The 27,081-nt window shown below is 46.6% G+C and overlaps 1 protein-coding gene across 1 annotated transcript in view; it reads left to right on the top strand.

Moving 5' to 3' along the window:
• The window catches only part of LOC119168750 (uncharacterized), a 288,336-nt gene that overhangs the window by 184,167 nt on the left and 77,088 nt on the right, over positions 1 to 27,081 (top strand). The window contains exon 16 of the mRNA XM_037420141.2: positions 5,852 to 5,906. Coding sequence (XP_037276038.2) covers positions 5,852 to 5,906 — 55 coding nt within the window. The remainder of the gene's footprint in view (positions 1 to 5,851; positions 5,907 to 27,081) is intronic.

Here is a 27,081-nt window from a genome sequence, read left to right as displayed (position 1 = left end):
TAATCTGCGTCACCTGAAAAAGCGGTGAACTTTCATTAAAGCTTACATCACTTATTATCAATGCAACAAACACGACGGGTGATAACTGGAAAGTAATGTTTAATGGAAAGAAAGCCAGCATCCTATAGTAGGCAAAGTCAACATTGATATGAGGTAACGTGAACATCCATGTAACCCCTCGAAATCAAAACCAAAACATAATCAGACTAACAACTTGCATGTGATTCGAATACTACGGTTGACACTAAATAGCCAATCGAGCTTAACAAGAAATTTTTAGTGAAGGCAAGCGTACGTACCTTCTTGTAAAATTAGTTAGTTGGATGTGATGCATCTTAGTTGTTGGATGTGATGCATCTTAGTTGTTGGATGTGATGCAGTTAGTTGGATGTGTAAAGTTAGTTGGATGTGATGCATCTTGCGCAAAATTAGCGCGAAATGAATGGAGCACTAGAACAGAACAACACAGTACTGGAGCTTCACTAGCACTGTGTCCTGTTTTCGTGCTCTGTTCCTCTTAGATGCCAATCAGATTTTGCTCGAGGCTGTGTACATCTCTCGGCGACCGCCTGATCCCTCACTATAACGCACGTGTCAACTATTTCCCTCTCCTCACGTGTGCGCAAGGAGGTAGGGTAGAGAAGGTGGCAGACGCTGCTTCCGCTTCTTTTCTTCTCTTCTATTTATGTCTCTGCAACAGCTGTGCCGTCGTCACGTCTATCTCGCATCCTGGCAATAGGCTGCAAGTTTATACTCTCGCACCCAGTCTGCCTTATTTTGAACTGCCAAGGCATGTATCTGCAGCGCCAAGTTGACGTGGCAAGTGGCATCTCTGGCACATGAAAATGCCAGAAAGCGTCTGGACACCACTGCTTCATATTTCTATGCGAAAACAATCAGCACAAGAGGATGTTATTATACAGTGTTATTTGTGATGATCACAACACGACGCGCAAATCGTGACGGTGCGGTGTTTTTAGATCGCACAGAATTCTCTCCGCAATGAAAAGCACCGCGCTTCACCGCCAGTCAGTAATCGCAATTAGCAAAAACAAAAACACCAGTGCAGTAAAAGTGTACGACTTATACTTATTGCTTTTTTTCAAGCGGGACGGTAACTGTACCGCTTTACAGCAGTGATTTGCGTGCAGTATGCCAGTGGTAAGAGGCAGCAAATCGCTGAGAGCACCTGTCCTTAGCATATATTATGGCGTGCACGGGGACACATACACAATTAACGGTTAGTACAATAGACCCTTTTCAAAATCGCAAAGTTACCTCCCCTATTATGCAGTGTGAACAAGTAAAGAGGGCTTATCATTAACTGCGATGAGCCTCTCCAACTGCGGTTGGCTGACGCAATGTGAAGCACTGGCTACAACAGAAAAGCAGCGTAGAATACCGGGCTGGCATGCAGCAGACCCAGGTTGAAATCCCTTTGCGCCATCGGGTTTTTTTATTTATTGAGTTTTTTGTTTCTTTCTATAGTTTTTACGAACGTCAACAGCGATTGCAGCGGACAACTACGACGCCACGCTTGACCCATGTTCTGGTCTCACTATAAAAATGAACGGCTACCCTCAACTATATTTTTGCGTGGTAACCTGACCTCGTTTTCCTATTCCTGTGACCTAGGATGGCTTCCGATGAAATGAACTGAAAGCTCTATTTTACAAGAAGCTTGTATGCGATATTGCGCGTTATTTGCAAGATATTAGGGAGTTTCAGAATGGCGCACCGCAAGCCCTAGCGGTGTGGTGGCTGCCACTGCGCATGCGTTGTAACACGAGCCGCCATTCACGCTCGCAACCCGCCCGCAAAAAAAAACAAAAAACAAAAAAGTTGGCGGCATATGCGGCCCGCATGCGACCCGCAAAGGGGGGTTTCGAGGCTATCGCGTCATTGTGATTATGCGTTGCTGTTATCTGGAAGGCAAACGCTGTTTGAAAAATCATATGGCGCACGCTATGCCCGTAACGCGCGCAGCGCCTGCAAACGTTATTATTAACCTCCCTACTGAGGACGCCGCTGCGATGGTAACAAAGAGGTAAGAACACGTGCCAAACGAGGCACTTCGCAAAAACGTTCACACATATCGTAATTTCATTCATCTATTTTATTGCGAAAGCGTCTATATATCAAATATATCTCATAGAAATAACTTTTAGGTACTATATATCAATGTTATGTTTTGTTCACTTCACTGTAAATAATGGCACCTGGAGCGTCTCCGGTGCGTTCCTTACCACGCCATGGCGCTCGGCGCCTTCTTTCTCTGGCTTTGTTGCCTGCAACCTAAAGACTTCGGAGACTCTAATTTCTACCGTGGTTAGTGAAAACTCATGCTAAATAAAAATGAAATCTAATACTAACCCCTATTTTGATACAATGCAGGTTATATATCACGTTTTATTTATCGAATCACAGGCCTGCACCTTCTATTGTCATTTTCTCTTGCAATCGTTCTGGCGAGCAGCGCTACGTGTTAATACAGTCAGTATCGATGTTATGAAGCGTTATAGGGCCCCTTTAAGTGGGTGCTCCAACATTCAAAACCTCCATACCGGACTAGCGCTGCCAGTGACTAACGCTGCCGGTGACCATGACTACAGCACTGCTCAACAACCAGTGCCTCATCGCACATGCCAGAGACATAGAACAAGATCTCTTGCTAGCCATGGCAGACGCACCCCCTCTCACGGAAGCGTGCAACACCGCAAAACCGACGGTGAACGGCTACGAAGTGATCGTGTGTACAATGAAAGCGTTTTGTTGCTTTCACCGCCGACTCGAGATTGAGACGGAGAGCGTATAACACGCGTGACAGAGGAAGAGGGGGATGCGTTTTGCAGTGGGGGAGCGGAAGTGTGAGGAAGGACCAACACCCGAGCCAAATCTGCTTATACTTTAAAAGCGTTTGATGAATAAGCATCAGGGAAGCCCATCCTTGTAGCTAGTCATATTCTAAAGCGGGCTGCCGCTGGCTCAACGATTAAACGCATATTTAGGGTTGACGACCATTAGGGTTTAAGAGGTAATGAGGCTGCTGACGCAGCCACCCGAGCGTTTACCTTCCGACCTTTTTATCCCGGGGGGAGTTGTTAATACTTGACAGCCCCCCCCCCCTAAAAAAAGAAAAAAAAAACTCATATCCCCTTTCAGTAGCCGAGAATAGGCAGAGTAACGCGGATGAGCAAACTTTGAGACACCTGCAGACATGTACTTTACGCATTCAGCAAACACTCATCTGCGGACGCGTATGGTGGCGCCCACACTGTGGGGTGATGCATGACATTCTCTACAAGGTGTTGGCATGTGCTAAAATTCTCCACCTGCCACCGTCTTCTACCCGTCTCGAGAGCATGGAAGGCTGCCCTCTTTGCTAGAGTCTCAACATACTCAGGTGAGACGGGCCAAATGAGTAGCGAGGCCATGTTTTGGCCCCCAAAGTTTTTTTCTTAATGAAAAATTTTTTCATCTCTCTCAAAAACCCGCTTGACGTAGTCCATCAATGTGCCTAACGCAAGTGTTCTGTATATTATTTGCCTGCAAATCACCCTTTGCCCAATTCAAGTGGGCCGATGAAAACTCTTGCAGCGACTTCCGCGTTCTAGGTGGGAAACTTAGCTGATATGGTCTGGAGTGAATGTAAAATACAAGCACGAAAACTGAAAAAGCTTTTGAGATATTTCTGACGTTAACTAAGATCCCTCTCCTTGAAAACATCTCAAACACTGATCATAGCACGTGTAGGGTCACGGCAACACAAGAAAATTGTCTACACTACAGAAAATATTGACGTCCTACCATACGAGGTTATGGTGTATCAATGTGTGGACGGGGCTCAACATGATGTCACTTAGAACAGAAGCAACCTTCGAACCGACGCATATGCCTGAGGTTTAAATGTAGACAACCGTGTTCACGCAACAGCTGTTCATTTGAAGTGAAAGGCCACTAGTTTCACAAGTACTTCGACAGATACAGGGCGTGTATTAATGAAGACAACCGGAATATTATGAGCAGTGATACAGTCACAGCATGCTGGGTTCTCCCACCTCAAATAACTACTTCAGTCGAGTTCGAAATCCTAAAGGGTTCTAAGTTTGAGCAGAGCCAAACATTTTATAGCGAAAGCTGTTATGATATAACAATACTGGTCACGTACGCTCCGTAGTTTTCCGCCGCCATCGGTGTCCGTAACCACAATCGCACTAAAGAAGAAAAAAGCACCGAGAACGCAAAGGAATTCAAACTCGAGTTCCTTGTGTGCCAGCCCAGTATTCTACCAGTGAGCCACGCCAGTGCTTGGAGCTCCTTTGCAAACTGGCTTCAGAGAGGCTTGATGTCGGAAAAAGAATCGTGTTAATATATGTAATGAAGCGTTTCAGAACAGCATAGGTAGAAACAAATGACACATAGCGTCAATCTCGCAACTAGTCGGTCGTCGAATGCCCCAACCATTTACATCAGCTCAATCTTGTTTACCTATTACAGGGGCGCATATGAACTGATAAGGATTGTTGGGATTACAAAAGCTTCTGCATAGCTTCTCATCGTCGTCAGACACAGGAGAAAAATGCACCAAGTTCCTTGCAGGTATTTAGTGGGTACCACAATTCACCGATGAATGACGAATCAATGCATAGAGAATGCCTGTCTACAATACAATGATTATTGGCATAGTGAGTACCGGGCAAATGTCTTGCAGCAGCTGCACGAAAGAGCTCTAAAAAAAGGCTCTGAAAAGCCGCTGTTTCAGCTTTTACTCTGACATTGCTGATTGTTCCGCGCAGGCTAGGCCATTTTTGCGGCCCTGGAGACGTCGTTCAAACAAGTGCCCCGCTCAGACACAGTACTGCGGAAAGGAATTTTGCGTTTGTGTTTTTGCGCGAACAAACACATTCTACACACCGCAGACGCACAAAACTCGAGATGGCTCGGAGGGTTCGCGCCTTCGAGCGCGTGGAAAAAACGACGTCTTTGAAAAAAAATCGATTGATTTATATATGGGCTTTATTGTCCCAAAACCACCATATGGTTATGAGAGACGCCGTAGTGGAGGGCTCCGGAAATTTCGACTACCTGGGGTTCTTTAACGTGCACCCAAATCTGAGCACACAGGCCTCCATTTCCGCCTCCATCGAAAATGCAGCCGCCGCAGCCGGGATTCGAACCCGCAACCTGCGGGTCAGCAGCCGAGTACCTTAGCCACTAGACATCCTTGAAGAAAAAGACCGAGGAGACTATAATGGTTCACCAGCAAGCAACGCTCTGGGGCCAGGTCTATAGAAACAAGAAACAGTTAGAGATTTGTGGCTAAAACAAAGGGAAAGTAAAAATACTATATCATGGGAAAGTTAAAAGTTAATCTGCCGTAAGCGACAGTGAAGTTGCCAGTGCGTATAGCGTTCTTGTTTATACATATTGAAACATCAATTCGAAATACGTTGAGGTGTCCTTAGCCGAGCTTAATAAAAGGTTGTTATTTGTATGGATCTTAGCAGCACACAAGTAGGCGCACTGTTTTAAGTGGAACGCTTACACTGTTCATCTGTTCCTCCCATAGCCGCTAACCGGCGTGATGACAACTTTTGCTGGATCGCAAAGGTTCCCGCAGCCATACAGTTCCTACGCGTCGGTGTTGACAATGGCTTGCTTTTCCATGGTGTCATTGCAAAATTGTTCTGAAAAACCACGCAGTAAGAAATATTTTTGATGCTGTCACGAGGTTTTTAGGTTCCTTAAGATCAAAGACTATAAATTTTTCTTGATTCGCGATTTAATTTTTTACTGTTGTCCTTATAAGTGTATCAATACACCTCCACATAAGGTTTTTTTTTTTTCCCAGTTCTTCCCGTTTCCTTGGCAATGCCGCCGTACTACCACAACGACACTGACAGTCTGTAAGTTTGCGTTCTTATTTTCCCACTGTGCGATAAATGTCTTGCGTTGGCCAGGTTGTAATGTTGTGCCAAGTACAACATAACCAAGTTTCCTTCAAGGTTGAGTAACATGATGTGTGTTGAGTGAGCAAATTTGAATCTTCTGCAATAACCTTGAGGTCCTCAAGTAAGACATCATCCTCAGGTTGTGTGGAGTTACATGTACACAAATAAAGACGTGTTTTTTTCTGTGACGCGTGGACGTGAGGAAACACGGTCGTTGTCTATCGATGTACAGCAAAGTTACTACTGCGATGACTTATGTTTAATTTCTGCTTATATTCATTTTGTGTGCAGCAGGCTGGGTGAATTTAGGAGTATTTACACAAAAGTAAAAATATTAATACGCATATGTGGAAACGTGATGGTAACCCTAAACTAATCAAGCGTGAGCATGCATACAGAGAGCGAAAAAATTTGAAGCTGTGAACAGACACCGTCATTTTGAGCAAAGAAAAAGAAAGTTGCAATACATTCAGGTAATTCATTGATTATACTGATCCTTTTTAATTAACGGATATTCTCGTGGCTACCATTTACTGCAGGAAAATATTAAGGGCCTTACGCTCCGGCTTTATGCGCTCTGGTGTAGAATTTGTGTGTATGCTTTAACAGCACACCTAGGCATGCCTAATATTAATCCTAAGCAAGAGGATAAGCTTAAAGTGGATAGCTTTACCTCCTATATGAATGAATGTAGAAACTATACACATGATGCTTCTACTGTTTCCAGTAATGAGGCAAGAAGACATAAATTAGCAGAGTGACATACAGCGAGACGATTATGGGTAGGTAAAGCACTGAAATGCCTAATGAATCCTTGTTGTTCTCCTCGCTAGGAGTTTAGCAAGAAAATGTGATGCCAGTGTACTGACTGAGGGAATTTCCACAGCCTTCCCACTTTGTAGCTTGTCGTTGCGTATACACATCCACCGTGTGTGTTACACTAGAATTACTTATTTCCAGCTAATTTGTTTTTATACAAAGGAGAAAACAGCCAGCACGTGACGATGATGAACCCAGCATGCACATGACACGTGCGTTCACTAACCGCCGAAGCTTTCATACTCCTCAACATGAACATAAATATAATATATGAACAATACCAAGAAAGACCAAAAAGTACAATGCTTGTGTAGGTCTTATAGGAAACATGCTCTTTATCAAAAAGAGTTATTGGTGGGTACCGACGCAGCTCTCCTTTAGTTGCATGATTTCCTGTGTTCCTAAAACTTCTGAAGTCATTTTTCACCAGGCCTGTGTAGTACTCTCGTGCTGTTGCAACCTAAGCAGTGAATGCCCATGGGTCTTGAAGCTTGCAATATCAATCTTCACATATGCTTCAGGGATCTTTTATTAAGACATTGGCCCGCTAGCACGACGTCAGTGCATGCGTGTGCAAGACAGGATAACAATACAAACTACTCACTCAGCACATAAAGCCAACTCATAAAGAAGATTTATGGTATAGCCGACATTCATATGACGCAACTGGTTCACTCGTTTGCAAAGACAAGGCAAGCGACCAAAAACTGGAAAATAGAACGCGTGTTCCATTTATGTGGCCTATCTTTCTCAGGTTGTCCGAGATTTTATGTGCCTAGGTAATGACCACTCACTTCCTATATTTGCCTTTTACGTGTCTTATCTGTCCTTATGTTTTTGCTACCGCTGACAATAAGAAAGTTATCGGGTGCCCAGCCTGGTATAGACAGCACTTCGGGTTTCAAAAAACAATTTTTTAGCTTGTGCTCACAAGATTTTGAGCTGGCACGATGTCATCACACACAACCTGAGAAATATAGATAACAGAAGGCATATATATATATATATATATATATATATATATATATATATATATATATATATATATATATATATATATATATATATATATATATATATATATATATATATATATTATTCAGAAGCAAGTATCGTTGCATATTTACATACGCATACGTGTTAGTCTGACATAACACATTTTCATCTAATTAGTGTTCCATACCGAGGAGAAAACAACGTGCACTAGACGAGGACGGACAGGTATGTCTGTTCTCGTCATGTGCGTGGAAGACATTAGGCAAATCTGAAGACGCAGGCGGTGACCAAGAACTACGTTTGTCGCTCATACGCAATGCAACAGTGGAACAGTGAGCTAGATATGCCGTACGAATTTACGCTGCAGCACAAATCATTGTTGTTGGTTCCTAACATGTTCTAAGGGGCTGTTTATTCCATTCTCATTGCTTGCGGACGCACGTACATCTGCCAAACGGGCCGACGTTTCCACAAAGATTGCTAAAGCTTGTGTAGCATATGAGCGTGCCAATTTAAGGACATCCGGGCATGCACTGCCAAGATTGTGACTTCTCGCCTGAATTTGACAGCATGACAATACAGTGCAGATCTGGTGAAAAAAATGAAAAAAAAATTGCGGCCCACAATAATTGTGAACCATTTAGACAGCTCAAGAAGCACACAGTCAATAGCACTTTAAAAGCCAGCCTATTAAATGAGGCCAGATATACATCGTGTCTATCAGTAAACAGCTTTGACTGTTCATATACGAAGCGTTCCTCCATCCGTTGTGCCTCTTTCTCTTTTTTTGTTGATTGTGATGCTTATTTTCATAACGTGTAGGGAATTAAATATTTGTTGGTCAGCACCTTTGTCTATTGTTCCCTCGGTCCGTTTTCGCCAACTGCGCACTGTTTTCAAATCGGCTTTGTTAGTCTTTATACGTCAGACTTTGTCCAGATGGCGCTAGGGAAAAACGCTGCAAATGCTCTCATTGCAGCCCTCGTGCTAACTGCGTAGTGCAAAGAAAGCCGTCCGCAAGTGAATCTGCATAGGTCCCCTTCTCTTGCCTTGAGGCATAGTTTTCTCATAATCAAAAACCTGGAAAGCTTCAGAAAAGCTGTGGCAACAGCGTGACAGTCATGACATCCATCAATCCCAGTTACAACGCTATCCTGCAGACAATTGAGGAGAATGTGCCCAGCACCTCCAAAGCACATTTCAACAATGAAATATGCGGTGTTACATAAACTCTAAATTAACAAACGTACATACATACATACATACATACATACATACATACATACGTACGTACGTACATACGTACGCACCTACATACACTACATACATACATACATACATACATACATACATGCATACATACATACACACATACATACATACATACATACATACATACATACATACATACATACATACATACATACATACATACATACATACATACATACATACATGCATACATACATACATACATACATGCGTACTACCGCACAGCATACAGAGACATACGTCTGTGGTGTGCGAGGACACGACGCGTTAACTACTACATCACATATAAATGCAGGGCTCAGGCCGAAAAGCAAAGAGACGATAATACTACGTTGCGGTGGGAGCCATTGCTGTCCAGCCCTGCCCTTGGGGACCAGCTTGAGAGTAGGAAGGGGAGCTGAAACGAAGACGAGAGCCAGCGATTTTTTTTCCAAAAGGGCCCACAACTACGCGGTGTTGCCTTGGTTTTAGCAACACCGCCTCTTTCGCTAAAATATTGATTTTTTGGCTACAACTCGAACAAGAAATTGACTAAGAAATTCGGAATGCAATGAGGCAAAACTGGTGAGGATCGGGTAAAGTCAGGTCTACTGAAAAACGGATGAAAGATTGTGTTAGAAAAGCTAGCCAGCATTTACGAAGTGTCTCCTGAAGGGGGGATACCAGAATCCTTGAAAAACGCTAACGTTGTTCGAATACATAAGAAACGAGATGACAAGGACTTGAAAAATTACAGGACGATCAGTTGCTCTTCACCGTATGCAAGCTATTTAGAAAGGTAATTGCTAACAGAATAAAAAAATTACAATTCAATCAACCAAAGGAAGAAGCAGGGTTTTGAACACGGTACTCAACAATCGACCACATGTAAAATATCAATCAGGCAATATAGAAACGCTCCGATTACAGCCAACCTTTATATATAGCCTTCATAGATTACGAGAAGGCATTTGATTCAGTAGAAATATCAGCAGTCATGCAGACACTTTGAAATTATGGCGTCTACAAAGCATATATAAACAACGTGGAAGAAATCCACAAAGGATCAAGTGCCACCATAGTGCTCCATAATGAAAGCGACAGAATACCAATCGAGAAAGGTGTAATAGAAGGGGATACAATCTCTTTAATGCTATCTACTGCGTGCTATCAGAAGGTTTTTAGAAGCCTAGAATGGGAGAAGTTAGGCACAAGAGTAAATGGAGAGTATCTTGGTAACCAGCACTTCGTAGATGACATCGCATGGCTGAGTAACTCGGGAGACGAAGTTCAACTCATAATTACTGATTTAGACAAGGAGAGCAGAAAGGTAGGCCTTAACATTAATCTGCAGAAAACGAAACCAATGTACAAAGACCTCGAAAGAGAACAGTGCTTCGAGATAGGTAATAGAGCAGTTAAAGCTGTAGAAGACTACGTCTAATTAGGACAAGTAAAAACTGCAGATCCAAACCACGTGATTGAACTAGAATATTAATAAAGTGGAGCACATTCGGCAAGCACTTTCAAACGAGAACTGGTAGATTGCCATTATGGTAGATTGCCAATTGTATCTTGCAGGTACTTGTCCACAGAGCAGAAACCTGAAGGATTACAAAGTGGGTTCAGCTTAAATTGAGGATGACCCAGCCAGCGATGGAAAAGAAATTATTAAGTGCAACCTTAAAACACAAGAAGAGTGCAGAGTTGGTTAGGGAACAAACCCGAGTTAAGGCTATCATAGTTGACATCAAGAAAAAGAATAGACATGGGCCGGGCATGTATCGCATTGGCTGGAGAGCCGATGGTCATTCAGGATAACTGACTGGGTTTCCATAGAGGGTAAGCGGGTTACGGGGAGAGAGAAACTTAACTGAACATTAGATGAACAGAAGAGATTAGAAAAATTGTGGGTATAAATTGGCAGCTGTAAGCACAGGACCGAGGTAATTGGCGGAACATCGGAGAGGCCTTCGCGCTGCAGTGGACATAATCAAGCTGCAGATTTTCCTCTTCGGGTGTGGTTAACCAGAACGTCCCGCACAACTGTTACAGCGAATTGTGAAGAAATGGTTGTATTTACAAGAGGCGAGCAACTGTCGTTCGCGGTAGCGTACTGAGATCTTGTCAGGACTCTTCGTCCTCCTTTCCTTATCATCTTTGACATGTCGTCACATTATATATTTTCACGGTAATAAAATCAGTGCAAGTAACAGTGTAGCAAACAGCGGAACAGCTTCGATCGAGGAGTGCGAGTTTGTAGTTGTCTTTCCGCCGACCAAACTTTTCGACACGCACAAGTAATGATGACACTAGCCATGCAACAGCCAGAAACCCACCACCTGCTCGTGTCAATACTCCACCTGTCGAAAAGCATCGACGAGATGCTTTCAAGTGTATGAAGGCAAGAGGAAGTCTTCAGCATGAGTATTACGGCTTCATCTTAGTCATGTGGATGATGACCGGCTGGGCACCACGACGGGAGAACTGTAGGCTGGGCTCTGCGATAACTTCGTAGTTTACATCGCTGAGGCGCTGCAAAACCCGGTAAGGACCAAAATAACGATGCAAAAGCTGCTCAGAGCAACCGCGTTGACGTACGGGACTCCAGAGCCATAAGAAGAATGGCAATTTGGGCTAGTTGGTTTGAATTCATGGTAATAAGGACAGCAGCGCGAGCACGAAGGTGCTAGAAGAAACAGACGAAAGGTGAGGCACAGAAAACGTGTTGTCCTCTTTGTTTTCCGTGCCTCGCCTTTCGTGTTTTTCTTCTAGCACCTTCGTGCTCGCGCTGCAGCCCTTATTTCCAGAGCCATACTTTTTCTCCGGGGTGGTAGGTGACTTCTCTGTGCCAAAGGTTTTACCTATGAGCATCGTGTTGTTGCTGAGAGCGAATGCGCAAGCGAGCTTGTTGTCCAGCTTCTTTGGCGCGCTGCGCATACTGGTCAGCATTTTCGATGGTGGTCTAAATACGTCAGGTAAGAGCATGGCGTCGACCATCGTAGTAACTTCGCGGCCGTGAAGCAGGCGGAAAGCTGCAAATCCTGTGATTTCTTGCACGGCGGTGTTATATGCGAAAGTTACAATAGGGAGGGCAGAGTTCCCGTTCCTATGGTCTACGTTGACATATATAGAAATCATGTCTGTGATGATCTTATTGAGCTGTTCTGTTAATCCGTTAGCTTGTGGAGGGTAAGTTGTCGTTCGGCGATGTACGGTGCCACATAGTGTCATCACTTCTTCCAGTAGTTGGGCAGTGAAGGCCGTGCCTCTGTCTGTTCGAACCACGGCTGGTGCACCATGGCGGAGGACGACTGCATGAATGAAGAAATCCACGACATGGCTCGCCGTATCGCACTGGAGTGCTCGTGTTTCACAATAACAGGTTAAATAGTCAGTCACAATTATTATCTAGTGATTCCCCGCTGAAGATTTTGGAAATGGTCCTAGCAAGTCCATGCCAACTTGTTGGAATGGTTCTCGTGGTGGCTCCCCAGGGTGTAAAAGAACAGCAGGTTTCATGGGCGGAGTTTTTTGACGCTGACATTCTCGGCAGGCTTTCACGTAGTGCTTGACGGTATGGGATAGCTTGGGCCAGTAGTACGTGTGGCGGATACGTGCCAGAGTACGCGTGAACCCTAAATGCCCGGAAAATGGTTCGTCATGGCATGCCTTGAGGATATCGTCGCGCATCACAAATGGTACGGCCAGTAGGGCGGTTTGAGCGTTGGGATCAAAGCTCCGCATGTACAGGAGGTTGTCACGAAAGAAAAACAATGAAATCGTGCGCCTGAATGTTCGTGGTGGCTGTTCAAGCTTCTCCTCGAGTTATTCGAGGATCCGGCGAAATTATGTGTCATCACGCTGTTTTTGAGCCAAGTCGGAGGCTGTAACGACCATGAGAAAACTTTTGTTGTCAGTTTGGTCAGGAGAAATTGACTCGACTGGGGCACGTGATACACAGTTAGCGTCGGTGTGCTTGGGTCCTGACATGTAAACCACCGTAACGTCAAATTCTTGTAAGCGGAGACTCCATCGAGCTAGGCGGCCTGAGGGATCTTTGAGGCCTGCAAGCCAGCACAAGGAATGGTAGTCGGCGACTACTTTGAATGGTCGCCCGTACAAATACGGTTGGAACTTGGCTATGGCCCACACGACAGCTAGGCATTGATTTTCTGCGGAATAGTTCGTTTCAGCCGATGATAACGTACGACTAGCGTAGGCGATCACTCGCTCGATACCTTCCTGCCTATGTACAAGTACGGCTCCGAGGCCGATATTACTTGCATCTGTATGAACTTCAGTGTTGGCATTTTCGTCGAAATGACCCAAGATTGGAGGAGTTTCGAGGCACCGTCTTAGCTCACAAAAAGCTTCGTGTTGTTCTGGGGCCCACAAAAAAAGACACGTCGTTTCTCATTAGTTGGTTTAAGGGTTCTGCTATTTTGGAAAAGTTCTGAACGAAGCGACTCTAGTACACACAAAGGCCCAGAAAACGGCATACGTCGTGTTTGTTCGTCGGAGTTGGTAAAGCAGCTACAGCCAGAGTTTTCTCAGGGTCTGGGTGAATTCCGTCACTGTTGAAGACATGGCCGATAAACTTGAGCTCCTCGTAGCCGAAGTGGAATATTTCGGGCTTGAGCGACAGGCCAGCTGTTTGTAGCACCTAAAGTACTGCACCAAGACGCTGAAGGTGCTGCTCGAAAGTCAATGAAAAAGGACGACGTCATCTGAATAGACAAGACTGTGTCCATCACTCGTTCAAAAGTCGCGGTAGCAGAGCACACTCCAAAAGAAAGAACCCTGAGTTCGAAGAGACCGTCAGGAGTAATGAAGGTGGCCTTTTCCCGGTCACGCTCATCGACCTCAATTTGCCAATAACAACTGCGTAGATCCATGGATGAAAAATATCAGGTGTTTCTGAGGCAGTCGAGTGAGTCGTCGATGCGAGGAAGCGGATAAACGTCTTTGTTTGTCGTGGTGTTCAGTTTGCGATAACCAACACAGAAACGCAATGTTCCGTCTTTTTTTTCACCCACAACTGGTGATGCCCATGGACTTGTAGATGGCTGATTGATGTCGTCAGCAAGCATTTGTTGTACTTGGTCATGGATGGCGTCTTGCTCTCTGCGGGAAAATTGATAAGCATGTTGTCGAATAGGCCTTTCGCTGGGTTCTGTTATGATTCCGTGCTTTGCGACAGGTGTCTGTTTGATTTTGGACGTCATGGCAAAGCAATCACTGAAGGAAAGCAGGAGGAACCGAAGACTCTCTTGCTGTGAAGTCGATAGTGCGCAGTTCACATCAAGCTTATCCGGAAACTGTTTTTTGTCGCGAGGACCGGAAGAGAGTTGCGCGAGTAAGAAGCTGGCGTTCCAGTCACCGATTCCTTTGAAGTAAGCGATGATACACTGCCTCATGAAGTGCTGGTATTCATGACTGAAATTTGTTTGTAAAATTTTCGCAGGCTCTTGTGTCAATTCTATGAGACCGTGGGCGACGCATACTTGACGAGACAAAAGCACCAACACAATGCCTTCCACAACTCTGAAAGTCGTTCGGTTGATGTCACTCGGCACGTTAACCAGAACACTGGAACGGGGTGGTACTGTCACTGAATCGTCGGATACACGCAACGCCATCATACGCGATTCACAATCCTGAGAATGTTCGTTACGTGAAAACGTCAGCAGCAATGCTCGGAGATTTAAATTAGCCCTATATTCTCGAAGGAAGTCTAATCCCAAGATGACCTGCCTGGAGCGTTTCCTCTGTATGACGAAAGTCCCGATGAAGGTCGAAGCGCCAATATGTACTCGAGCAGTGCACCTCCCAACCAGCGTCACTACACTACCCGCAGTACGGAGCGGTGGACTGTTCAATGGCGTTACCACTTTTCGGGGAGCAGCCGCGATGTTACCACTCATAACTGAGTTCTCGGTGCCAGTTTTCATGAGTGCGGTGGCCGAGTGATAATCGACGGTTATAGAAATATTGGTGGAATTTGCGGCAACACGTTCAGAAAATTTCGTTACAGAATTATCGGCGTCGTCAACGTGTCGTGGCGGAGGATGTTTGTCAGTTCCGTCAACAGCAGCCCTACCCCCAGATGCCACTGGCCTCAGTTTTCCTGAAGTGGGCCAGGACTGGGGGACCTGTTTCGTACACCAGAGAACGTGGTGTAACGACTAGGCGAGCCGAGGTGCCGAAGAGAAGGCGAGCGTGGCCGGTGGCTTTGTGCAGGAGGAAACGGCTGCTGCGCTGCTACGTATTGCTGGATCTCGTGAGGACGCTCCCTATTGCCTGATCGACGCGCGTTACGGTGAAACCCCTGAAGGCCCATCCTGCGATACGCGCACTGGCGGTACAGATGGCCCGCTTCGCCGCAGAGGTAGCAAAGAGGCCTGTTGTCAGAGGTGCGCAATACGTTAGATTTACGGTTGACTGCACGCGGAACGTCATACTGGAAAGTGCTCTCGTAGTTATTTGCAGGTGCGATTTGACGTAGCGATGGTGATAAAGTTGAGGGTGGCCGACAACCGGTGAAGGTTGAGGACTCGTTAATGCTTCGGCGTAAGACAGAGCAGGAGCTGCCGCACGCATTAGGAGATATGGTTGGATCACATTCCTAAGTACATCGCGAATAATGTCTCCCAGAATCGTCGCACATGGGTGAGCAGAAGTGGGATGGACTTTTTCGAGCTCTTCGTGGACCACGCTCAGCACCAGCTCGCGGAGTGCTAAAAGTCCTGTCCACAGGTCAAAGGTGACGCCACGGCAGCAGAAGCTTGGCGGTCCAACTGTATAGAGCGTTGCTGAAGTGCCCCTTCCAGGGTAGTAGATTTCGCGATTAACTCATCGACAGTAGTTGGGGACATGCGTATGAGTCCAGCAAAAAGTTGATTCTTGACGCCCCGCACGAGGAGTCGAACTTTTTTTTTCATCCATCCCTGTGTCAGCGCGCTTAAACAAGTGTGACATGTCTTCGACAAACAAATCCACGTTATCATTGGGCTTCTGAACCCAGCTCTGCAGAGCCTGCTCGGCCTTTCCTTTCGTGATTTCTGAATGCCTGGCATAGCTGTGGCTGCAATTTTTACCAGTTGATAATAGACGGCTCATGGTTCTCATTCCAGATTTGAGCATAGTCTTCAAGTGCGAAATAGACGTAGCGAAGTTTCTTGGCGTCATTCCATTTGTTGGCGGCTGCGACCCGATCGAAGTGGTCTAGTCAGTCATTTACGTCCTCAAATACATCACCATGAAACTGCTTTGGGGTGCGTGCTTGGGGTGGATGCGAGTTAGTCTACGTTGCTATCTTGCGTCCGACGAGCCGTTGTGGTGGTCATTCTTGCCGAGCTCACGGGACCGAATTCAGGAGGTAGTCCTAGCAAGCGGCGGCTGAGGCGTAGAGCCAGGTTTTCCTCCGGAATTTTCAAAATGGTGGTAGAAGCTTCAAGCGGCTTGAGTTAAAACTAGCAAATTAAGATTGTACCCAGCTGCTCCACCAGATTGTCACGGTAATATAGTCAGTGCAGGTAACAGTGTAGTACACAGCGGAATAGATTCAATCGAGCAGCGCGAGTTCGTCGTCGTCTTTCTGCCGACCAAATCCTTCGACACGCACAAGTAATGAAGACACTAGCCATGAAACAGCCAGAAACCCACTACATGCTCGTGTCAATATATATATATATATATATATATATATATATATATACAGACAGGCATGGCGGTTGAGTGGCCGTGGCGTTGCATAGTTGCATATAGTCCAGTAGATCCTCCGCGAGCGGTAACGTGGTTGTTCACGTGAACAACGAGAATCATACCTTATCCACTGTTATAACATCCTCGATAGAGGAATAAATGACAATCGTGATACACTTGCAGCAATTCAAGCATTAAAAAGCAATAACGGCAATAATGAAAATAGTAACTGAGTTCACGACGGCACTGCAGCTGCGAAGGGCACTGGACAACTCAAAACAATTCCAAGCGTAATTACTCTTCCTAAGTGCAGCTGTCATCTGTGTTCTGTTTTATTTTGCTACCCAATCAATTGTGCCATGCATGACATGCCCAACAGCAACCCTGTGCACAGCCGGGAGGCCCCCACTGCACTTGTAATCCAGAAACGGGCAAGGTATTCGCATTGCGCCCGCTTACCAGCCTTTGTCACAAAACGCACCACCCCTCTTTCTACGACGAAATGTTGACGGGGCTCCGAGTAGTTAAAGGCTTAGAACTTTCTAAAAAAGCTCTTTTTGCCCCACACCGAACCGCCAGTGCCAGGAGGCGCTGTCTGATCGGGGAGAATGCGTTAGTGAAAGGAAGCATACACAGACCACTGACATCAGAAAGGTGAATGGGAGAAAGGGGAGAGAGATGAAGGGGAAATTGGAAGGAAGAGTGGAAGGGGGGCGCCCGAGGGGAGTCCACCTTATATTCTTTCTGTATTTTTTGTCTTTCTTTTATTTTTTATTTTTTTCTGTCTTTTTTTCTCTTTCCTTTCCCCCCGTATTTGAGATTGTATAGCGCTGAGCACCAACAAACTGTACCTTTAATCCTGATGAAGGCCAGACTCTAGGCCGAAATGTCGAAGTAAACCACGTTTTGACCGCTCACGGAGGATCTACTGGACTATATATGTATATATATATATATATTTGTATATATGGACATGTGAAAGGTGATAAGGAGTGGAAGACGAAGAGTCTTGGCAAGATCTCAGTGCACTGCCACGAACGACCGTTTTTCACCTCTTGTAAATACAACCATTTCCTCACAGTTTGCTGTAACAGTTGTGGGGGACATGCGCTGGATATCCACACCCGAAGACGACGGTTGAACCGCAAGTTCTTTGATGGAGCTGTCGCCTTGCTCGACTTCAACCAAATTCATTTGGGCTGGACATGTCCCACTGCGCATATGAACAACGAACCCTCTCCACTTCTGCGCCGACCAGTTCAGCTCCTGAACTGAGAGATGCTCGTCCATTTACTGGCAGACTACATGAAGACGTTGCGCCTTGGCTCATATGTTACAAACGGGTGAGCGACGCTGAGAAATGGGATGCCGCTACTCAGCTTTCGTACGTCGAGTTCTTTCTGACGGATACTGCTTTAATATGGTACGAGAAGCGCGAGTAAAAGCTAACGACGTGGACCATATTCGTTTCAGAGATCAAAGAGCGTTTTGGCGACCCCACAACAAAAAAGAAAAGAGCAAAACACAGGCTGATGCAACGCGTGCAACTGCCAGGTGAAAGAATTTTGCACAACCTTCATTGAGGTAGTTACGAAGCTATGTAAGATAATTGGCTCTGGAGTGTCTGAGAAAGACAAAGTTAGGCATACCCTGAAAAGAATCCTCGAGGATCTTTAGAGTTTCCTTATCGCGAAAGGCACGCCAACATCTGTCGTCAGTGTCATTCGCCATTGCCACACTCATGAGCAACTAAACACGAGGCGCATCACGCCGAAGTTCGACAGGCTAGGCGATGTGATGACTATCGCAAAAGTAGAGAGCAACCAGCCGCTGGGTCGTGTGTCAATGATCCGGCAAATAGTACGTAAAGATCTCGACATTTACACGAAAGTAACACACAACCAAAGCACTCATCCCCCCTACATTCTACCAAAGTTAGAGCAAACGCTGCTTTTTCCTTTTGTAACTGAGTGATGGCGCGCATTCAGGATTTTGCTGCCACGCCTTGGTCAGCGGAATCCTCAGTAAGCCAAGTATCTACGATAGAGGCCCTGCCTATGGCGCTCAATCATGACAAGAAAAGCCGCGTTCTTATACTCAGGACTCTGAGCCGGAATTCGTCCCACTGCGGCAAAGACAGCACCGAACTTACTACCAAGATGGGACTTATGACCAATACTATGAATTCTAGAGAGTGGCAGAAACCCGATATTCGCGTGATAACGAACTTCATCGCTGACAGCAGCAGACGTGGATTCGTTCTGATGAATACAGTACTAACTGTGACCCTCCGATGTGCTACAATTGTGGTTTCACTGGGCATATCGCTTCGTATTGCCGCCAACAACACCGCTCGCACGATGGGCACCAGCCATGTTTTTGCCACCGTATGATCTGCGCACGACCGACTTGTTTCCAACAAACCATTTTTCGTGCGAGACCAGAAGCAGCGATTCACCAGCATCCGAACAGAGTTTGACACCACTAACCGACCACTCTTGTCGCTCAACGTCTTCTCCAAGTCGTTCTTCCTCTCCGCCGCTGAAAAACTAGCATCCACGGCCAATTCAGGTGAGATCACCAGACGGTATTTTCAAGATATGCCTCTCTCTGTTGTTATGCTAAAAAACAGAGTGAATGTGTTGATTGGTGAAATGCCGACGACGGCGTTAGTTGACACTGGGGCGACTGTGTGTGTGATGAACCTCGCCTTCAGAAGCCGCTTAGGTTGCAAAGTCATGTTTTCCTGAAACGATACTAATACCTTTCGTGGTGTAGGTGGTACGTGGTTTCCTCCTCTTGGTGTATGTATTGTCTGTATTTCATTGGCTAGGAAAGTATTTGTATCCAAGCTTCTGGTTCTATCTTATTGTTCGCCCGATGTAGTTTTTGGTATCAATTTTCTGAAGCAATGCGGTGCTTCCTTCGACTGTGGTAGGGGGGAATTATCATTTAACAATTTGTTTATATCGTTGCTTTCTGAACAAGGCTACCATGGTGAAGACAGGATCATGCTTAGTGTGATTGATAAAGTGGTAGCACCTTCTTGGCGCCTGAGACCAGTTCGAGTCTCTTCCACCGCGGTTGATGCTGCTTGTATTGACCTTGTAGGGGGGCCTTTGCGCAGGAACTGTTCTTGGAAGAACATACTTCTGCCCTGTTTTGCTGTGTGCATGAAAAAAGGAGCAGCAACATTGCGGGCGTTCACATGCTCTGCCACGCTGCTGATGCTTCCTCCCGGCAGGAAGATCTATTTTCGATGAAGCCTCATGCTGCTCAATAGCGACACTAGTTGCGGGCCTCACCACCTCTTCCTCTTGTTGTGATATTCTCCATAATGAAAATTTAATGCTCGGTATGATCAGCATGTCTCTCAGCACAACGGTACAGCAAGTGCTGGTACAGGTCCCTTTTCGGCATGTTGTTGCTTTCGACTTCAAATAGAAATGCAACCAGTCAGTTACGCTCGTCCTACGGTCGTCACAGAGTTGGTACCAGCTATGCATACACTATCCGCCAAAAGCCCTAGCAAGCGTCATTTTCTAAGCGGAAAGTTATCGCCGAACAAGTAAAGGACATGCGGAACAAAGGATGATTCCCGGAGATTCTGCGTAGATTACAGGCGTTTAAACACTGTGAATAAAAAAGATGTATATTCTTTACCATGTATTGTCGACGTCATAGACTGCTTGCACGCCGCCTCCTATTTTTCAGCGCTTGATTTAAGTTCCGGTTACTGGAAAGTACCTATGGACCCTAATGACAAAGAAAATACTGCTTTCGTAACTCAGGATGGCCTATTTGAATTATTCGTCATGTCTTTTGGCTTTTGTAATGCTCCTTCCACCTTGGAAATATTTATAGCACAGTATTACGCGGTCTAAAATGGAAGATATGGCTGTGCTACCTTGACGATGTTGTGATGTATGGCGGTACGTTTGAAAAGCATAACAACCCTCCCAGTCTCTTTCTCGACTGCATCGAAAAAGCCGGGCTAGTTCTGAATTCCAAAATATGTCGCTTTGGCGAACGTCCAACTTGGTGCTGGGGCACTTAGTCGACAAGGATGGCATCACGCCCAACCCTCGCAAGATAAAAGCAATGAGCTCTTTTAAACCACTTCAGTCCGCAAAAAAAAACTCATTATTCGGCCTATGTTCATATTTACGTTGTTTTGTTTCAAGATTTGCGGAGATCGTGTACTCGCTGACATGCATCTTGCGACAAGATGCGGTCTTTAACTGAACACCTGAGTGTGACGCCGCATTGTTTCAACTGAAGTTTGTAAGAATGGCAGCACCACTGTTGCGTCACTTTGAACAGTCTTGGCCTACTGAGGTCCACACTGACGCTGGTGGCATCGACGTAAGAGTGGTGCTTGTAGTACGTCACAGTGGTGCAGAGCATGTCGTGGCATATGCCAGCCGTTGCATGAGCAAATCTGAACGCAATTAAATAGTTACGAAACAGAAATGTCTGGAAGCTGATTTCTTCATACAGAAGTTTCGTTGTTATCTTTATGGAATGCCAATTAAGATAATTACCGATCATCATTTGCTATGCTGGCTGTTCGGTTTGCGTGATCCGTCTGGCCGCATCGCAAATTGGGCGCTGCGACTTCAGGATTACAATTTTACGGTGTCGCACAATCACGCTGACGCAGACTGCCTCTCCCAGATCTCTCTTGCGACTACCGACTGCGATGCTGAGAATTTTGTCGACCACCTTGCTGCTGTTACAAGCACATTCCTCGACCCTGCTGACTTCCTGAGAGAAAAACGCAACGGTCACAACCTGTATCCTCTTTTTTCGACTGACCATACTTCTCAACACAGCTGCCGCTTTACGGTTCGAGACAAGATGCTCCATAAGAGTAAATACTACATACCTGGAGCATATTTTCTGCTAGTTATCTCTGAGAGCTTTCGCTCCGATGTTCTACATGCTATGCATGACGATGTGACATCTGGTCATTTCGGCTTCATACGAACGCTGCACCGCACACAGGAACGCTTTTACTGTCCGAAGATGTACGAAACAACCAAGCGTTACGCCGCTAGCTTCGAGACGTCCAATCACCACAAGCGGCCGGCCACCGCAACACCCAAGTCCCATTCAGCCAATAACACCACCCAGCACGCCTTTTGAACAAGCAGGAATTGTCATTCTGGGTCCGTTCCCGTTATTTAACAATAGAAAACGCTGGATAATTATCTGCGTGGATCATCCTACGTGGTATGTCGAAGCCACAGCCAATCCCTCTTCCACCGCTGCATCCGTGGCAGTCTTCTTGCTCCATTCCGTAGACGAATGACTTCGTTGAACCGACAAACAGAATGCTGACTAACATGCTTGCCGTGTACGTTTCCTCCAATCACAAGAACTGGGAGGACGTGCTGCCTTTTGTCACGCACTCATACAACACGACGAAACATTATACAATGAATTTTAGATAATTTTTCTGTTGAACGGTAATCGCTCAGGAAGCTTTCTTCCCCTTCATTCTACACAATGACAATTCTGTATCGAACCCCTTGTGGCTCGCGCAAAAACCCCGTCGCATTGCTTGTCTGCGGACTCTGGCCTCTCAACGTCGTTCGATGAAGCGATACGACGACAGGCACGAACCACTACCATTCAAAAAAGGTTACTTGGTGTTTCTTTGGGCACCACACCACAAACGTGGATTGTGTCAAAAGCTTCTGTCACGATACTCAGGTTAATTTGTAATTTCGGAGCGTCTCAGCCGTCTCACCTATGTAACGGTTCGTCTTTTGTCCAATGGTTGATGATCGAGCAGAACGCAGCTCACTCACATTGCTCGCCTGCAACCTTTATACTTTTCTTGTGCATCATAACTCACCCTACTGGTTTCTTCTGCTTGCGGGAAAGGTAATGGACATGTGAATGGCAGATGAGAGAAGGAAACGAAGAAGAAGAGTCTTGGCAAGATCGCAGCGTGCTACCATGGACAGCCATCGCTCACCTCTTGTAAATAAAGCCATTTCATCACAACTCGCTGTAACACACACGCACACAGTGAGTTGACTGGTGGAACATGGGAGAGGCATTTGTCCTGCAGTGGACGTAGTCAGGGTGAAAATGATATATATATATATATATATATATATATATATATATATATATATATTGCAAGGGGGTTTAATAGCGACGCAAGGTAATAGGCAGACAGCCGGTACGGAAACCAATGCTCGGGCACTCCAGCGTCTACAGCTCGTGCACCCGCTCATACTTCGCATTCAGCGGTGGTCCCACTAGTCATTGCCTTGCGAATTCCCCACTACAATGCCCCGGCGACGAAGACGAGCCATCCTGGCGACTCAAGGTGACGAGAGAACAGGAAGGTCGTAACAGGGCTTGAGGCGACTGACGTGAACCGTCTCACGACCAAGGCGGCGCTTGTCCGTGGACGGCTTGAGCGGTTCAATCACATAGGTGACAGAAGAAGGGTGCTGTATGACGCGGTAAGGGCCCGTATACTTTGGTGCAAACTGGGGAGTCAGTCCAGGGGAGTGGAAAGGCAGTCGGAGCCACATGAAAGAACCGACGGGGAAGGTATTCTGAACAAGATCATGGTCGTGGCGATCTTTTTGGAGGGCTTGGTTATCGGGTGTGAAGGACCGTGCAAGCTGATGACACTCTTCGGCATGTTCGGCCATTTCAGAAACTGGGCTGAACTCGGAGGCATCAGGATTGTATGGCAGAATTGTGTCAAGTGTGTTGCATGGGTCAAGACCGTATAAAAAAAAATGGAGAAAATTCTGTTGTTGATTGAATTGCCGTATTGTAGGCGTACGTCACGAAAGGAAGAACAACGTCCCAGTTGGAGTGGTTGGAATCAATATACATAGCGAGCATGTCTCCGAGGGTTCTGTTGAAACGTTCCGTTAGGCCGTTCGGCTGAGGGTGGTAGGCTGTTGATGTGTGGTGTACCGTACGGCATGAATGTAGGAGCTGCTGCAGAACTTCGGACAAAAATACGCGACCTCTGTCACTCAGGAGCTCCCGTGGTGCACCATGACGAAGAACAAACCAGTGCAAGATGAAGGTTGCAACGTCACGAGCGCCAGCCGAAGGTAGCGCTGCCGTTTCGGCGTACCTTGTCAGATGGTCGGCACGCACAATCAGCCATCGATTACCACCAACAGAGCACGGTAGTGGGCCATATAGGTCAAACCCAACACGGTCAAATGGGCGTGCAGAACGTGACAAAGGCTGAAGTTGACCGAGTGAATGAGGGAATGTCTTGCGCTGCTGACACTGGGAACATGAGCGAATGTGTTTGCGTTGATTGATTGATTGATTGGTTTGTTGCGTTTAACGTCCCAAAACCACCATATGATTATGAGAGGCGCCGTAGTGGAGGGCTCCGGAAATTTCGACCACCTGGGGTTCTTTAACGTGCACCCAAATCTGAGCACACGGCGAATTTGTTTGCGTACAAACGTGTAGATACCCCGCCAGTAGTAACGTTGGGGGATCCGCTCATACGTCTTTAGCGCACCGCCGTGTGCGTGTTGCGGTTCAGTATAAAAATATTTGCAGATATCAGACCGCATATGGCTGGGTATGACTAGCAGCCATTTACGACCTGCCTCTTGATGGTTGCGACGGTATAACAGGCCATTCCGTATGGCGAAATGCGTTGCTTGGCGGCGAAGAGCACGCGGGTAACCGGAAGTTGATGCCTCAGAAAGCATATTCAAGAGCGAGACAATCGAAGGATCTTTCCGCGGTTCGGATGACATGTCTGTGACGCTGACGGCAGAGAAGGGAAGGTCAAGAGCTGATATTTCTGTATTATCAGATTTCACGGGTGATCGTGAAAGCGCATCTGCGTCAGAGTGCTTTCCCCCCGATCGGTAGACAACGCGTATGTCGAATTCCTGGAGGCGTAGTGCCCTACGTCCGAGGCGACCAGAAGGATCTTTTAGTGAAGCCAACCAACAGAGTGCGTGATGGTCAGTTACCACATCAAACGTTTGGTCGTACAAATAGGGGCGAAACTTGTTTAACGCCCACACAATCGCCAGGCACTCTTTTTCCGTAACAGAATAGTTGACTTCTGCCTTAGTGAGGGCGCAGCTGGCATAGGCGACCACATGCTCCGTAAAACCTGATGTGCGCTGCGCGAGCACTGCACCAAGGCCGACCCCACTTGCATCCGTGTGTACTTCGGTCGGTGCAGTAGGGTTGTAATGACGCAGTATGGGTGGTGAGGTAAGGAGTTGGCGCAGTGTTGCGAAGGATTCGTCACAGGCTGCAGTTCGATTCGAAAGATCTGCAGGGCCAGCAAGGAGTTTGGTGAGCGGAGCGATGATGTAAGCAAAGTTCCGGACAAACCGACGAAAATAGGAGCACAGGCCCACAAAGCTTCGTAATTCTTTAACTGTAGTCGGCTTAGGAAATTCGGCAGCAGCACGAAGCTTGTCAGGGTCGCGAAGGATGCCGGCTTTCGAGACGACATGACCAAGTACGGTGAGTTGTTTAGCCCCGAACTGACAATTCTTCAGGTTAAGCTGAAGCCTGGCGTTTGTAAGGAACCGTAGAATTTTGCGCAGACAAGTGAGATGCGAAGTGAAATCGGGTGAAAAGACCACAACGTCATCAAGATAGCACAAGCATATGCTCCATTTGAGGCCGCGTAAAATGCTGTCCATCATTCGCTCGAATGTGGCGGGCGCATTGCAGAGTCCGAATGACATTACGGTAAATTCATAGAAACCATCAGGTGTGACGAACGCCGTTTTTGGACGATCAGACTCAGCCGTTGGGACCTGCCAATAACCTGAGCGAAGGCCAAGAGAGGAAAAGAATTCTGCACCTTGGAGACAATCGAGAGCGTCGTCTATGCGGGGAAGAGGGTAAACATCTTTCCTCGTAATGTTGTTTAGGCGCCTGTAGTCTACGCAGAACCGGATCGAACCATCCTTTTTTTTACGAGTACAACTGGTGAAGACCAAGGACTACAAGAAGGCTTGATGACTCTACGCTGTAGCATGTCGTCTACTTGTTCTGCGATGCGACGCTCCACCGGGGACACACGTTAGGGGCGCTGGCGCAAAGAAGTACTCTTCCCTGTGTCAATCGTGTGCACAACGGTGTTCGTTCTTCCTAGCACCGTTTGGGGAAAGTCAAACAAACGCCTGAGTTCGGGCAACAGGGTAAAGGCTGCTCTAGTTGAGCCGGGGCGAAATGGCTGTCAATAGAACGGTGAAATGCATCGGTAGACACGCTGTTCGAGGAGAAGTGGGGAACCAATGCGTTCAGCTTCATATTCGGCTTGGTGTCGAAGAAATCGGCAGGCACGATAGTACCTTCATCGATAAGCTGAATGTGGCCGTGCGTCTCGTTGCGGCGCAAGCTGAGGGGGCACGAGTTGGAATTGGAAATAAATATTCCGGTAGTGTCTTGACAAAGCTCAAGATCTTCGAATGGCAGCGATGTGTGGTGGCGGCTACCGAAGATGTCAGATGGCGTGAATAGGACGGTAGCGTCAGAAAGTGAAGCACAGCAGGCAGGGACAAACTGGGCACTGAAAGGAGGAAGGTCTATGTTCGTCGCGACGACAAGGTTAGCCACACTAGATACGGCCGCATCAAAAGAAGGCGCATCACGAAACAGTAACAGCTCCACTTCGGTCCGAGCGCAGTCCACGACGGCGTGATGACGTGATAAGAAATCCCATCCTAGGATGACATTGTGGGAACATGAAGCCAACACGTGAAATTCAATGGTGTACAACACGTCTCGAATAACCACTTTTGCTGTACATGCCGCGACGGGCTCATTTTGTTGAGCGCTCGCAGTACTAAGAGAAAGCACGAGAGAAAGCATCGTCACTTCACGAAGAGAGCGACAGAATCTTTGACTAATTACAGATATTGCGGCACCAGTATCGATGAGTGGGAGTGTTCGTACACCTTCGACGATTGATTACAACGATAAGATTGCGGCAGACAGGCGAGGACTTAAACGATTAGACGATGACGCAGCTGGTGCCTCCGGAGCTGCGGCAGTTAGTTTTTCGTCTCAATGGAGGTGGGCCGTTGACGCATAGGCGATACAGAACGACGACTTGTTGAAGGTGAAGGCGAGCGGGAAGTAGACCGTCTAGGAGCGAATGTTCGGGTGCCGGAAGCAGTTTGCGCATCGCGTTCGTGAACTTCAGCTGGTACGTGAGGCACGTGGTATGGGGGCCGAAATGAATAGTCAGGATATCTTGGTGCATTAACTGTGAAGCGCGGGCGACATAGACGTGCAACGTGACCTGTAATTCCGCAAAAGTAACTTATGGGCCGGTTTTCAGCAGTGCGCCAAGGATTTCCGGCGTGCT

The sequence above is a fragment of the Rhipicephalus microplus genome, chromosome 3, assembly GCF_043290135.1.
Source record: "Rhipicephalus microplus isolate Deutch F79 chromosome 3, USDA_Rmic, whole genome shotgun sequence".
Lineage (NCBI taxonomy): Eukaryota > Metazoa > Arthropoda > Arachnida > Ixodida > Ixodidae > Rhipicephalus > Rhipicephalus microplus.
Note: the sequence above shows the minus strand (reverse complement) of the source record. Positions and strands in the feature narration are given on the sequence as shown.